The following is a 14514-nucleotide window of genomic DNA, read 5'->3' as shown; positions in this document are numbered from 1 at the left end:
ACCAGCTCAGCGATAATACAATACATATGTAGTCACTGTATACCGCGATCAAATTCTATTGAAATGGTATATATGATATGCCCTTGTTAATACGCAATCAAAATGTTTAAGATCTTACTCAGCAAAGCATTCGTTACAACCTTCAAAACAAATTCTATTACTGGTACGAGATAAATGAAGCGAAAGAAAAGTAAATAGTGCTGGCAATGTGTCACTGTAGCAGTGATGTATTGAGTACTCTATCACTCAACCCGTACAAAATCAACAAATATAATTACGGTCAACACTTCAGATCCTTTGATGTTCCTAGATTGATTCCACGGACACATCAATTAGCCCAGTCGTACCAAATCCCCGTTGTAGGAAATCAAACATGGCGTATTGACATAGCTTTCCTGTCAGTGCACCAATATTGGAAGACTAAGATAAAAACCCCTGATATACATCATAATCGTTATTTCTTTCTATCAGATGCATTTTATCGGCTCTTCACATTGGTCAAAGTGTGTGGCCATTGATAACATGTGCAATTTGTTCTATAATGACAAACCTCTCGGACGACACCACCGATTCTGTGTAAGGAACATGAACATGTGTTATACTTCCGAAGCAGAAAACAACGATTGTTCGACGTCATGGCTAATAATATTCGACCTGCCCAATTCTAGACACTACTTTAGACCTAATTCCGTTTGTATGATAGCTACCGTACTTACTTTACACAGGTCCAAGCTTTGTAACACCACAATTCATGTAAATTTTGGGTCCAAACTTTGTAACGCCACAATTCAACTGAATTTCAAAATTTACACGAATACCGATTCGGTCTAACATCGGTTAAAGATGTCCCTGAATTATTGAATGGTTATTTTCTAGTGCTGTCATACAGAAATGTCATGGTAACGTTATATCCAACTGGTCTAATTATATTACCTACCGGTTTGACTGGTAAGACAACTTACAGCCTTTCTAGATTCTGCCTTCGTTTCCTCTTTTGCTGGTCAATATTTAGAACGTTTATGTTGTGGTGACGTTAAAATGATGGCAAAGTTGGTAGTTGTCTATGATCATTCTTGTTTCTGAAAAATGTGCTTTGTTAAGGAAAAAGGATTCTCGCCATTGTCTAAGGTGTTTGCACCAGGGAAGTCTTCCAGTTTTGTGTAATCGAGCTACAATAGGTAAGCGGATTGAAACGCAATGCAAAACGAGCTTTGTCTATAATAACAAATTAGAACACTCGTCTGGGCTATCTCTTTATGCTGTGAACATGATTATTCCCAATTACCGGTCTGGATGTGACCGCAGCGACACGGCAATGCTGCGTCTTTACTAAAATAGACTGCTTCAAACGTCCTCCCCGACCTTGTAACTGTTATTTAGCCACGTGGACCAAAATACAGAGTTCAACACAATTTAGAACTCCGTTGATCTCTGTGCACCAACTGACTATCAAGGAATTGTAGCTATACGTAAGATTAAAACACCATCCAAACAGAACGCACGCACAAATACATTGCAAATGATAAAGTGCCAAGGCCACATTGAGAGAACCAATTTCTCATAGATACAGCCCCAGTGTCACAGAAATGCCGTGCTAATGTCACAGATATACAGTCCGATTTCACGTAAGTGCAGTGTCAATGCCACATAGATATAGCCCAGATGACGCATGGATACAACGTTAATGACATACAAAGTCAACGCCAATTGATGACGCACAGATACAGCACAAATTAAACAAGAAACTGTTATCAGATGGAGTATAGAGTTGATATGACGCCAATCCGGGTGGAAGATGAATTGAATGGTGGCCGGTAGGGAAATATTAGCACATATTCAGCGCCAACGACACATACAACACAGCGCCGACGTCACATAGATACAGCGCCAACAACACACACGGTACAGCGCCAACAACACATACGACACAGCGCCGACGTCACATAGATACAGCGCCAACAACACACACGGTACAGCGCGATGTCACATTGATACAGCGCCAACGACACAAGGGACAGCACCGATGTCACATAGATACAGCGCCAACAACACACACGGTACAGCGCCGATGTCACATTGATACAGCGCCAACGACACAAGGTACAGCGCCGATGTCACACAGATACAGCGCCAACGACACATACGACACAGCGCCGACGTCACATAGATACAGCACCAACGACACATACGGTACAGCGCCGATGTCACATAGATACAGCGCCAACGACACATACGGTACAGCGCCGATGTTACATAGATACAGCGCCGATGACACACGGTACAGCGACGATGTCACACAGATACAGCGCTAACGACACACACGATACAGCGCCGATGTCACTTAGATACAGCACCAATGACACACAAGATACAGCGCCGATGTCACATAGACATAGTGCCAATGACACACAGATATAGCGCCAATTTTATACAGATGTATCGGCAAAGTGAGGTATTTGTGACATCGCAAATGTCATTAGACGCGTTTATGTACTACCAAATTTATTGCATTATTATTTTAATACGAACCTTTTACCCCTTGTTTCATAAATGCCTAGCAACACCCTCCACAAAATGTCATTATTTGTATGTGCCCAGATTGTCAAATTATATACTTTCCTCATAATACATAATGTATGTCGATTAGCTTGCATCCGATTTTACATGAATCCGCCATTTTATTTCGACTTACACAATACCCTTCAACCTAGATACATTGTACTCCTACTTGAAGCGTGCAAAGTGAATACAACAATAAGTACGAGCATCCTTCCTGTGTGCCCTAGCGAACCTGTCCTATCCCATCACTAGAGACAATGACCTACAACTATTTGGTCTACCATGTGTGCTCAAGCAAAGTCATTGATTTTTGACTGATATATCGTTCTAGTGAGGGCTTATTGTATAGAAAGCACTCCCGAGACCTACCCCCAGGGAGAGGAACCTACCCAAATACGACATGCATATAAAACACCCTCCCTACCCATTTCTCGGGGATGAGAAAGGGACCCTAGCGTGAGATGCATTAAACAGACCTTTCCAATCTAACTCCTGGGGTGAGACAGGGACTTGAGAGAATGATGCTTCATTCCCCTGTTTCATCCATTACAAGATTTTCTGGCACAACTGATCTTTAACGATGATTGGTAGGACAATAAGTACTGTTATGAGCCTTATGACAAACGATTCCATCTTAAGTAGATGTTTTGTTTGGAGGTGCTCAGAGGTGTGAGAAAAGCTTATAACCTTTAATAATCATTGATAATGGTGATGGCACGAGTTTCAGAGATCATCAGAGATCGGTCTTAACAAAGGTCAAAGGTCAACTGCCTTCATTATTGAATATCTTAAGAACCCACATGGTTTAGTGACCGGAAGACGGTAATTATGGTCATTGCATTATTTGCATGCAGTGACAGACTTGTAATTGACCACTGTCCGTAATCTTGACCATCTGACTTTGTTTACATACAAGTACAAACTGACCAGACACTCCTGACCATCATTTATTTGAAACATGCAAAGATCATGGACAAAGCCGTTTACCTCTTTGGTCATTTTCGGACATCCGGTTGTGGTCAGGCATTATGTTGACCAAGTTTCGATGAGTTGGTCAAAGACCGTGGTGTTAATAGATACACTGACCCTCTGCTCAGACATAAGTAATTATACTAGCGTCCATCTGGTCAGCTGGGTATGATTAGGAATAGCTTAGTCGGGCTAATGACTAAGCGAGATGACCGTTTGACCGGTCCACAGGGAAATGCGTTCGGTATATATTGTCAGCCTGTCCCTGACAGACACACTTGTCTGGGAGTTTATTTACGGCACATATATAATTTACAAATGTCACTGTGTTACTGACGAAATACGTTATGTGTTGATCCGTAAATTTGCAATAATTGATTGCGCATTGTCTACCGTTAAACCCTTTTGCCATGGGTGTCAGTTTCGGTGTGAAGGTTTGTCGTTTTGACATTAAAACTTTGGTTGCAATCGAATGGAAAACATGGGCCTCATGTTATTCTGTGTTTGGTAAACAATGCTTCACATTCCACATACAATACAAACAACTTGACTGAAAACAGATGACATACAATTCGAAATATCTATCTAAACTACAATATGTGTATATATACGTGTTGATCTATCTGAAATCTACAATATTTGTATACATGTGTTGTTCTATCTCAAATCTACAATATTTGTATATACATGTTATTCGGTATAAATGTCTACCTATCCCTTATTCGCTTTGAAGAAAAATTGAATTTTGGGCTATTTTTGATAAATTTATTTTCTTCTAGTTTTTTAGCTACAAGATCCTGAAATCATTGTAAAGTGTATGTATATGAGAATTCTAACGCCTGGCGAATTAATCTATAACAGATTTAAACAATTAAACAGAAAGTTATAATGAACATACAGTAGGAATACCTTCAAAAAGAATCTTCCGGAATACAAGTCACTATTTATTCGTAAAAACGAAAACATCGAGACCCATTAGGAGAACCTCGCGGAGTGTAGACCTTGGAAACAGAAGGAAAATCAAAGCCTCGACCACCATGAGGAACAAGTTATTTAATAGGACGTAAAAGTAAAACTGCCAGTCGAAAGAATAAAAGTTCTTTGATAAACCAATTACTATTGCTTAAATATGATGTCAACAAATTAATTACGAAAAAATCAGGTAAAAAGGACACATGGATCAGTAACCATGGCGGTGTTCCTCATGGTTTCTTACCATACTTATAATTACTTTTGATACATATAAGTAATGTACAATTTATCCAGTATACTTGTAAGTAATAATACATATTGTATTGAATAAATGTACTTGTTTAGTGACCTTGTTGAGACATATGTTACTATTAAATTGCTGTGATTTTTTTTATCAACTCATATTGTGACTTTTAACAACATCATACTATCAAAATAATACAGATGTACTGATGTTGATAGATAACATAGTCATACACTGAGATTAACCTTTAACGACTGGTATCATTTGCTACAGATGCCGACAAAATCATCAGAACTTCGTCGTAAGCAAATAAATCTGCTATAAACATGTTACCTTGGAAAGACCTGCCATATTGGCATGGTCGAATCTGTGTAAACTGACCTAAAAAACTGACCTAATTACAAATGGGATATAAATATGTTGTATCACTTTCGAATAAATCCGTTGATCTGGCAGGCAGATTACCCTGGCAAGCAAACGCTCCTGCTGTCCGAAAGTTGAAATCTTCCAGGAGTTGTTGATAAGTTACTTAACATATAACGTATGTTTTCAATCAAACTGAAAGCTCTATCATATTCTATCTCTTGGCATTGCTTTCAGATATGTCTCAGATCGTTTTTTTTTCATTGTATATACTTTGAGGTTTGTTCGGAATCCTTATACATTGAAGTTTTTAAAGAGTTTTAAACGAGCATAATTTTCCACTTATAAAACGTTAAACAAATAACTAGTGTTTTTTTATAAACTGTGGTGATTGATGATTACACACATATTGCTAACACAGATTCCGAAACTGAATAGAATCTCATTGGAGTCATATACAGTTAATTAACATACTAACTGTTTGGTACCTGACCGCCTTTCCAGCTTATACAAACGTTATCGGCAGAGGTATTCCGAGATGCAAGTGTTAGATCTCCCGCCATTTTATTCCTATTTCGTGCCTGCGGGGGAGTAAATAGATCTGCAACATCACGTTCCCTCCCAGATCTCTTGACATGGCTTGGGGGTCTGTATTTCGTCCTTGATATTATCGTGTCGAGAGAAGGATTTGTAACTATACTATCCCCTATATCTTATCAAGAGGGGCTATTCTAGGCTTGACACTTACGATGGTAATTTAAACAAACCAACCCGAGCACAGAAGCATTTACACGTGTTAGTTATGTACTAGCTGTTAGTGGGTAGTGTTAGGAATATATACAGTGATTCCGCTGAAAAAAATCAATGAACCGATATAAATGTTGAACCCTGAACGCTTATACATATTAAAGGGAAATAATTCAGAAAAATGTCTCTTCTGTACGGAGACCTAAATTACAAGTTCTATATTTCTTTATTTATCTTCAAGGCTATTGTTATCTGAACCCCGAAATAGGAGTGGCTTTGAGAGAGTCCCTCAGAAATACTATCCGACGGACTTTGATCTGAAGTGAATCTGAGAGTGTCCCTCAGAAATACTTTCCGATGGACTTTGATCTGTATCTTGACTCTGTGAATAAGCAAAAGATATCAGTACTTTTCAAAACAACCTAGAACACTGATACATGTTGAATTATTCATCATATAAGACCAGTTTTCGTTTGTCTTCAATATCCAGTTGCTAAATAACAATAACATTCTCCGGAATCTCATACGCCTCCGCCTTCCGTAACACATTAGAGTTTTCATTATTATCCGTAATAACGACGACTTCAAGGCTATGTTTATCTATTTTGTCGCGTCCATGTTTAACTTGGCTCGAAATGTTTCCAAATGTCGAGGGTTCATCTGTGTGTGGTTCTAATTAAAAAATGTACAAAAGATACAAGTGAACGACATTTAAATAAAATTTTAGAGTTAGATACCGTAGAGAATGAAAAAAAGGAATTAAACTGCATCATACAGCTGTTTCATTTTTTCTAGGACTCATCAGTGATGTTAATGACCTTAATTTTGAAGCCTATGAAGGGGCTGAACTTAACACGTTTTTTTTTCTAACGAATAGTAACGTGATTGTTTACAGAGTTACCTCAAGCGCTATGGATATCTCAAGGGCGCAAGCACAGAATTGACACAGAACCTGATGTCACAGGAAGATCTCACAGACGCCATCAAGAGGTTACAAAGGAAAGGCAACTTAAGTCCGACTGGAATTGTGGACCTGCGGACGATTGCTTTGATGAACAGAAAGCGATGCGGTGTCCCGGATGAAGATCAGTATACGGAAGACAATGGACGACGCCGGAAACGTTATGTCTTATCGCATTCATCGTGGGATAAAAAAGATCTAACTTACAGGTACGTGGTGTTGTGATCTTACAAATAAACAATGAACTGTATTGTTCTGGCATTTACGGTCTTTATGAATGCAGGCCAACATACCATATTTTGCGATGACAGCTCCATGCATATTTCTACCTTTATTATGCATTTTGTTGTACCAAATGTGATTTATTTCCTATCGAACAGCCATGTTGACGTTGTACCGTCGCGAGTTCCATCCTCACAAATATGACGTTGCAATGATCACGTGCTGGCTTCCTGTTGTTTTTTATGGTTAGTTTTTACAAATGCTTTGCCGTGCAAATGTAAATATTGCATTTTACACCAGTCAACATTTGCGTAGTAAAACAATTGTTTATTTACAGAAGCTAGGGGGAATCAAGCTTATACACGAAACAAAGAGGGGAAAATAACATTCGTTATACAATAAAGAATTACGGAAGTAAACATGATTGGTAACCCTCTGGCACACTGACATACACGCTCGAAGGTGATTTGACAAGTCGCCAGCAACAGACGCTAATCCAACACGAGGGTCGTTAGTAATACGTACGGATGTATTGGTGAAAAAGAGAGGGAGATGGGGGTGACTACAAATAATATATGTATATTTTGTACTTGTGTTTTCAGATCTATTCTTCTTTTGATATTATATTCTATAAAGCTATTGCAATCTAGTTCTTTTACTGTAATAATACAAGGTCAATGCGTGCTTGTACTTACTTCTTACTCGACAACGCCCATCGTATTTTGCCAAGTTTTTTCTTTGAGGCACGTTTGTAATAAGTATGGTAAAGCATGATAGATTTGTAGGGGATTAATATTTTCGACCAAATCTTCGGTTCGTTTTGTCTGTTAGTATTTTAAATCACGCTCGTGTGTTAATCATTAACGAATAGATATGGACATCAGTTCGTGTGGTTAAAATTTTAGAGCAGTGCACAGATACATCATTTCAGTAATTGGGGACGTCTTCATTGTTCCCTTGTTTGGAAACCGGCTGTGATCGATCTGTTTTCAAATCATCCCGCACAAACTTTGGCTAAATTTTATCATTTAATGGACGAATATTGAAATTTTAGCTAATATCGACAGTTGTATGTGTAGCATTTTGAATACTTGATTTACATGCAGAGTACATTTATTTATGTAATAGGTTTTCAAAGTAGGAAATAAGCTGCTTTCAAGCGTTGAAATTGCATTTGTATGTCATGTTAACAGGTGGATGGATAAAATGGAATCCATCCTTGACTGGTATACAAAATAGTAGGATACACATGTTTATAACTATCGTAAAATGGACCCATCAGGTAACAATCTGATGTTTTAGTTTATTCTTCAGTTCGTATAGTAATCAAATTAAAATTACTACATTAAAGCGTTAAGAGAGGCTATTTCATGGACGTCATTTCCTCTCGACTTCGTTTTAATTTTTGATGTGTGCTTACTTATGGTTAAACTGCGAGTCAAAGTACCATGCCAGTAGGTCTACTCCAAGGTGAAATATTGACGTCGCCCCTTTTCTACAATAAATGCTTTTTTTCTATCGATAAACAGTTAATTATACCACAAATTTTGTGTGAAAATTTGTATTTTAATATGGTAGTTTTCCCTATTCAATATTCAATATTGAAAGTTAGCCAGTCACACTTTGAAATCTTGTAGGTTTACGTTTTTGGAGTTTTACATTCTTGAAGACCTTTGCTAATTGAGTCTGTTAACATAAGTACATAATACCATCAAACTTTCATTTCCGGTCTTTAATTTGGGATTTGCACCAATTAACTCGATACGTGACTAATTCCGCATTTCAGTGTGTTCTCGATCTTCTGTGATTCAAATTTGGAATTACATTTTTAGTTGCCCTTTGTCGATAGAAACAACTTATCTCCCTTTACTGTATGTTTATGTATAAAACAAGCGTTCCATGTGCCTATACACTTTGTATCAAGTCTCCTAACTAGTGCACGTTAATGATACCACTCCAATTAAGACTGCGCCCAAACCCTTAATGGACTCCTGTGACACAAGGGTCGTTTTCCTCCCTACTGTTCCTTGACACACATTCCGCCTGTTAACGAGGTGGGTAGACCCCGGTAACGGAAGTCGTACCGGCCGTATCCAGCCTCGACCAACAGCTGGTCCAAATCGGGCTGTATCGGGGACACGGGCGGTGGTGGTATGAGAAAGTTTTGAAGTTTTCTTCGCATTGCAGTCCCGCAGTGACGGCTGTGTTACGGTGCCACTGTGGGTGTTGGGTTTCATACTTTGATATGTACATCTGGATATGTGCTGTAGTCGACTAGTCGCCATGTCTCTTCTAGTTCCTCGATATCAGTGTAACGGTAGGGCTGTGGTACGTAAGTAGATTTCGAGTGTCACTCCTGTTAAAAATACGGACGACTGGACATTGGACGAGTTGACAAATTGCCAGGATTGTCTGTCCTTGTTCTGTGTGGTTGTGGTGTAGTATTTTGACATCACAACCTGCATGAATGAGGGCGGACGACCGGCCATGGCAGCCATTAGCACGTGCTCGGAAGTTAGCAAACACCTCGTCACTGGAAGATCCAAGAAATAGTCAAACTGTATGACTAGATAAAATTGTTACGTCACTGATGCTTTGTTACATATCCATGGATTTTTGTTTTGTTTTATGGAATATACGCACGTGGTTTAAATCCTGGTGGTTCTTTTTGTTGGTTTTTTATGGCCACGTGGTAATGTTTGTGATCTATGTCTGATCATGGTAACCTAATGGCATTAGGATCTGGCGATACATTTCATTGCTACGGATGCTTGCATCATCTCCTGGGATGTCTTAGTTTTGTTGGAGGTGTAATGCCATTTTGTTGAGCGTTTTGGATGGAATGACAATTGTGCCTTGGTTTGTAGAGTGGCAAAGATTAACAAAACAATGTACATATCATGTCGGAGTAATTTACTTTGGCAAAGGATGTGCTTACGTTTTGTGTGTATATATACAACGAGGGTTTCTATGGAATGGTTCGGTTACGTTTGTTTTGTAATAGCTTGGGTTCAGTAATGTTGATTTACTGACACGATCGAGTCCCTGCTCTCATTGTAACGTCATTAGTTCTATAATGCTGAGTAACATTCCGATGTTGGTATTAGGTCTGTGGCAGCTCTCTCTCTCTCTCTCTCTCTCTCTCTCTCTCTCTCTCTCTCTCTCTCTCTCTCTCTCTCTCTCTCTCTCTCTCTCTCTCTCTCTCTCTCTCTCTCTCTCTCTCTCTCTCGTAATATCAAATTTAACTTGTGATATGATGAGTGTTTTAATGAGACTTCTATTGGTATGGTATGTTTTAGCTAACATTTTCATCTATTGTACAATATACATGTGTTCTAGTTCTGAAGATTTGAATACACTGCTTATATAGTACGTTATATAGATACACGTGTGGTACCTCCAAGTACCTATATATAGAAGTTTTATATAGACACATAAAAATAACAAAAACGTCTTTTTAATCTGTAACATTTTAGAATTTCGAGGCGATAGTAATATTGAACGAGGGCATGTTAAGAGTACTTTTGAAGAGTTAGGAGTAGATTTAGAACACCATGGGTCTTAACAACAACCATATGGTTCAAATTTTGACAAGAGCAAGGTACTCATACACGAGAAGTGGCAGTTACTGGAGCATCAACTATAATACACCGCGTTTGGCCGTTCCCTTGTGCTGGCTTGGTGAGGTAACGACTTGAGCAGGAGAAACAGGGAACGGATCCATGCTTACATGTCTGTTTGAATCCACCATTAGCTTTACGTTTGGCTATTTTTATATTCATTGCATGACGAGACAATGCCATGTTGTTTGAAGTAAAGGCACATTTGTAGGAAGTTAAATGGAAAACCAAGCCTAGGAATGTCCGCTCCTTCATTGGGGTCCAACATAGCCTCCTATTTTTCATGTTTTCATATGAGACTTCCATGTGTTACAAAAGGCCGTTCAGTGAAAGCTTTTCATCGAGAAATCTCGGTAGATAAATGTTCGTATATATTTATTTACATATTGCACAACGTTGGTATTGTGACGAAGGTTTTTTTCGACTTTCTCAAAATCTAGGCCAGCGTGTATATTTTTGCCTAGACTTATGGTATTAACTCCCATTCCCTCGCCTGTGTAACACGAGATGCACGCACGCTATCTAATCTCACATCTCACATAATGATCTAAGGAAGTACTTATCGTCATGGCGAGGTCACGTGGTTCATATCACGTGTCTCGGAGGACTCAAGTTTCACATTACATAATGACCAATAAGTTAAATCTAATAAATGGTACGCTCTTCACTACCTTTCCCAGATTTTATAATGAAGAGTATTCTTCAGGTTAACCTGTGTTTCTGTATCATCATCATTATTACGCGGTGATGTTCATTCAAACGTTTAGATGACACCGATCAAACCCGATAGTGACGTCAATGAGTCACCGATCAAGTTCCGATTTCCAATTTGTATTACATTAATACTTAAACAAAAGTTGACGGAAACCAGTGTGACATTCTATTCAAAACACACTTCACAAAACACGCTATGTTGACAGCATTTTATGGTAATTTGGCAGAAAAAGCTTGGCTTACATGAATCGCTTTTTACCGCTTGTTCATAACGTCATCGTGCCATTCGTTGCTAAGTTACAAGGATAGGCTGTTCACATGGTTACAAACTTAATGTTTCATTAAATGCATAACAGATCTTGCATGTGATGAAAATAAGCAACAAGCATTTTTCGTAAAAAATGCCTCTTTTAAGTATTTTGTTTTTAACAACAAATTCTATTGTTTAAATATATGAGAGAATTCACGACACAGTACAAAGAATACCGCTCTATCTTTGTAGATCTTTAAACATTGATTGTATCCGAAACGCAATTATATATACAGATATCTTAAAAAGAAAATCAGCTTTTATATCCTTAATTACTAGCTCCTACAAAGTAACTTGAAAAGTTGCTGATATGTTGTTACAGTCCTCGTAAACTGTTTAACTTCTTATAACAAAAGAACTCGTGTATAGAACAAAGACCTACTCCATTTCATCTCGAATACGAGAGTAAGCTATTGTTTTCCTGTTTTAGGGTACCGTATAGCAAATCATAACATTATGTATACATCAAATCTATTCGTCAATAATTTCTAACCCAGAGACGTCAGTCTGTCTGGATATTATACATGAATATTGTACAAACTTTGATACATATACTATTGGTTTTGTGAAAGACTTTTGTTCGCATGTTTCATAATACATATAGAGGAATGTCGTGTGTTATGAACACGATATCTTGACTCTATCACGCTTCATGAATATTAAATAGAGATAATTATATCTAATGTCTCCGCCAAAAATCGAACTTATGTCACATAGTTGACCTGAAAATTGACATAAACGCTTGCCAAGTCAGTAGGTAGCAGTTTCATACATGGTATGCTCCCCTTATACAGGCATGTCAGCGACTTTTGATTTTCTAGGTCCCAAAATAAGCCCTGCTGTAGCAAAGGAAATGGGTCATCAACGTCCCTGCAAGTTATTGAACCCGTGACAACTGCTTTACTTGTAAATTTCTCTGCCGAATTTCTCCCCGGACAAAATGTGATATTCCTCTATTTGGACTGTCTTGAATCTACACAGCGAGACCTACCTCTTTCAGACATTAAATCAAATATAACTAGGCAAATATTTCGTGGGTGCTGTCTAAGATCTGTACCTTGTAAGAAATTTGGTAATTTTTCTTGGTGTCCGCAAATGATCGAACCCTGACCCCCTTGTTCGTTAGTCTGACGCTGTTACACATAGGTGTTGATTAGATTTCCTCCTCTAACTTTCTCAGCTGGAAGAAGCTTAGAAGCTTATATCTTATTGGAATGACTGAATTCTCTAAGCTCGTAAGAGTTTCAGGAGGGAATAAAAAATGATACAAATTGTGAATTTACGTATATAATATTTCTACATTGGTGTGCAGCGCAGGATTGTCGAACTAAAACAAAATAAGGAAAATCCGTTTATTATAACCACACCCTTGTCTGTTGTTGCCAATGTCATGGAGTGTTTTGCAGTCATGTGTACACAGGTAGTCCGGGCCTTTCCTGTTCGGTGGCACCGTTTTTCGCGTTTGTCAGAATGATGGCTATTCATCAGATCGTCCTTTGGTGGTGTTGACCGATTAATCTCGCATCTAGCCAGAACACACCAGTGTTAACATAACGTACTGTAGTTTTAGGAGTGGTTTAAAAAGGGAAACAAATAGAAAAATCGAAAATCAATATATGTCTGCTGTATTTCCGTACAAACGCCTCTGTAGAGTTTTCCTACCCTATTCTTGCGTTCAAATTCTACTAGTGCAGCTCTTGACTTCCGGTACGTCGATAGTGTTCTCTTTTGTAAACCAATAAATACATGCGTTGGGCTAATCGCAAAAATTAAATACTGTAGCAAGAAAATTTTACCTCGATTTTCTCGACATGCCAAATGAATATATGAATGGACTTTCAAACTGAAACGCAAATAAATTGCATTCGGTGTTGAGAATACTATTTGGTTTCGGGGGAAAAAAACACTGCATGTGATATGGAGTTAGCCACGTGTTGCACATGAAGACTATCCTTTAGCTAACATTCCACAAAGAAATTCCGTTACTGCCAGATTCTGTGATATAAACAACAAAGAATTTTGGAAACATCAGGTTAAACGAGGTTCAACCATAAAAACCATGTTCAACAGTATATATATCCGAGCTTACTGTTTTGACATTTTCTAAAATTTATTAATATATATATATATAATATATATATGATACGTTTTGTTCTAAAGCTCTCGGCATCGTAGATGACTGTTTGACGTTAATCCAGTCAGCTCTGTTCGCTGGTGCACTTTCCCATGACCCGCCAAGTGCGTGTAAGAGGGCGAAGGGCTCATTGAGATCAGGGTTACCCATGTGTACTTACGATCGGTTTTATGAATCGTCTAGAAGGCTGTTGTTTTTCTTCATCTAATTATAGACGGCAGTAAATGAATAGGGAACCAAGTCTTCAGTTCCTGACATTATACGCTTCACAAAGTGTTAAGGATAAGAGGCGTTATAGTTCCGTTTAAACTGTACATTGGGCAGCAGTGATTTATTGTCCTCCAAACAGATAGGGATCGTAAGTTGCAGGACAACTCTCACGTCATCGATAACAATCGAGCCGTATCAGATGTTCTCCACAAAATAACTGGTATGGACAGAACAAAAGAAACAAGCACGTGCGTCAGTTCCAAATATGATGTCGTCGAGATTGTTATTGTCCAAGGAATTAACGTTATAACGAGTCTTAGCTGGTATGTCAAGATAAGTCAATGATCATTGTTTGTACTTATCTGAAACTGTCGACGCAATTAGTAAGGTCATTGTTCGTTGTGGTAAAAAAAACCAGTTGCAGGTCAGCACCATACACTTCCGGTCGATAAAAATTAAGGTACAGACCGATGTCCTGTCTTTGTTAAG

At 38.4% G+C, this 14514-nt stretch overlaps 1 protein-coding gene across 3 annotated transcripts in view; it reads left to right on the top strand.

Moving 5' to 3' along the window:
• LOC132557372 (matrix metalloproteinase-2-like) overlaps positions 1-14514 on the top strand; it is a 43116-nt gene that overhangs the window by 14017 nt on the left and 14585 nt on the right. For all 3 annotated transcript variants that reach the window (XM_060221867.1, XM_060221866.1, XM_060221864.1), the window contains exon 3: positions 6750-7024. In XM_060221867.1, coding sequence (XP_060077850.1) covers positions 6750-7024 — 275 coding nt within the window. The remainder of the gene's footprint in view (positions 1-6749; positions 7025-14514) is intronic.

The sequence above is a fragment of the Ylistrum balloti genome, unplaced genomic scaffold (assembly GCF_031769215.1).
Source record: "Ylistrum balloti isolate Yb309-2 unplaced genomic scaffold, AGI_CSIRO_Ybal_v1 Utg370664, whole genome shotgun sequence".
Classification (NCBI taxonomy): Eukaryota; Metazoa; Mollusca; class Bivalvia; order Pectinida; family Pectinidae; genus Ylistrum; species Ylistrum balloti.
Note: the sequence above shows the minus strand (reverse complement) of the source record. Positions and strands in the feature narration are given on the sequence as shown.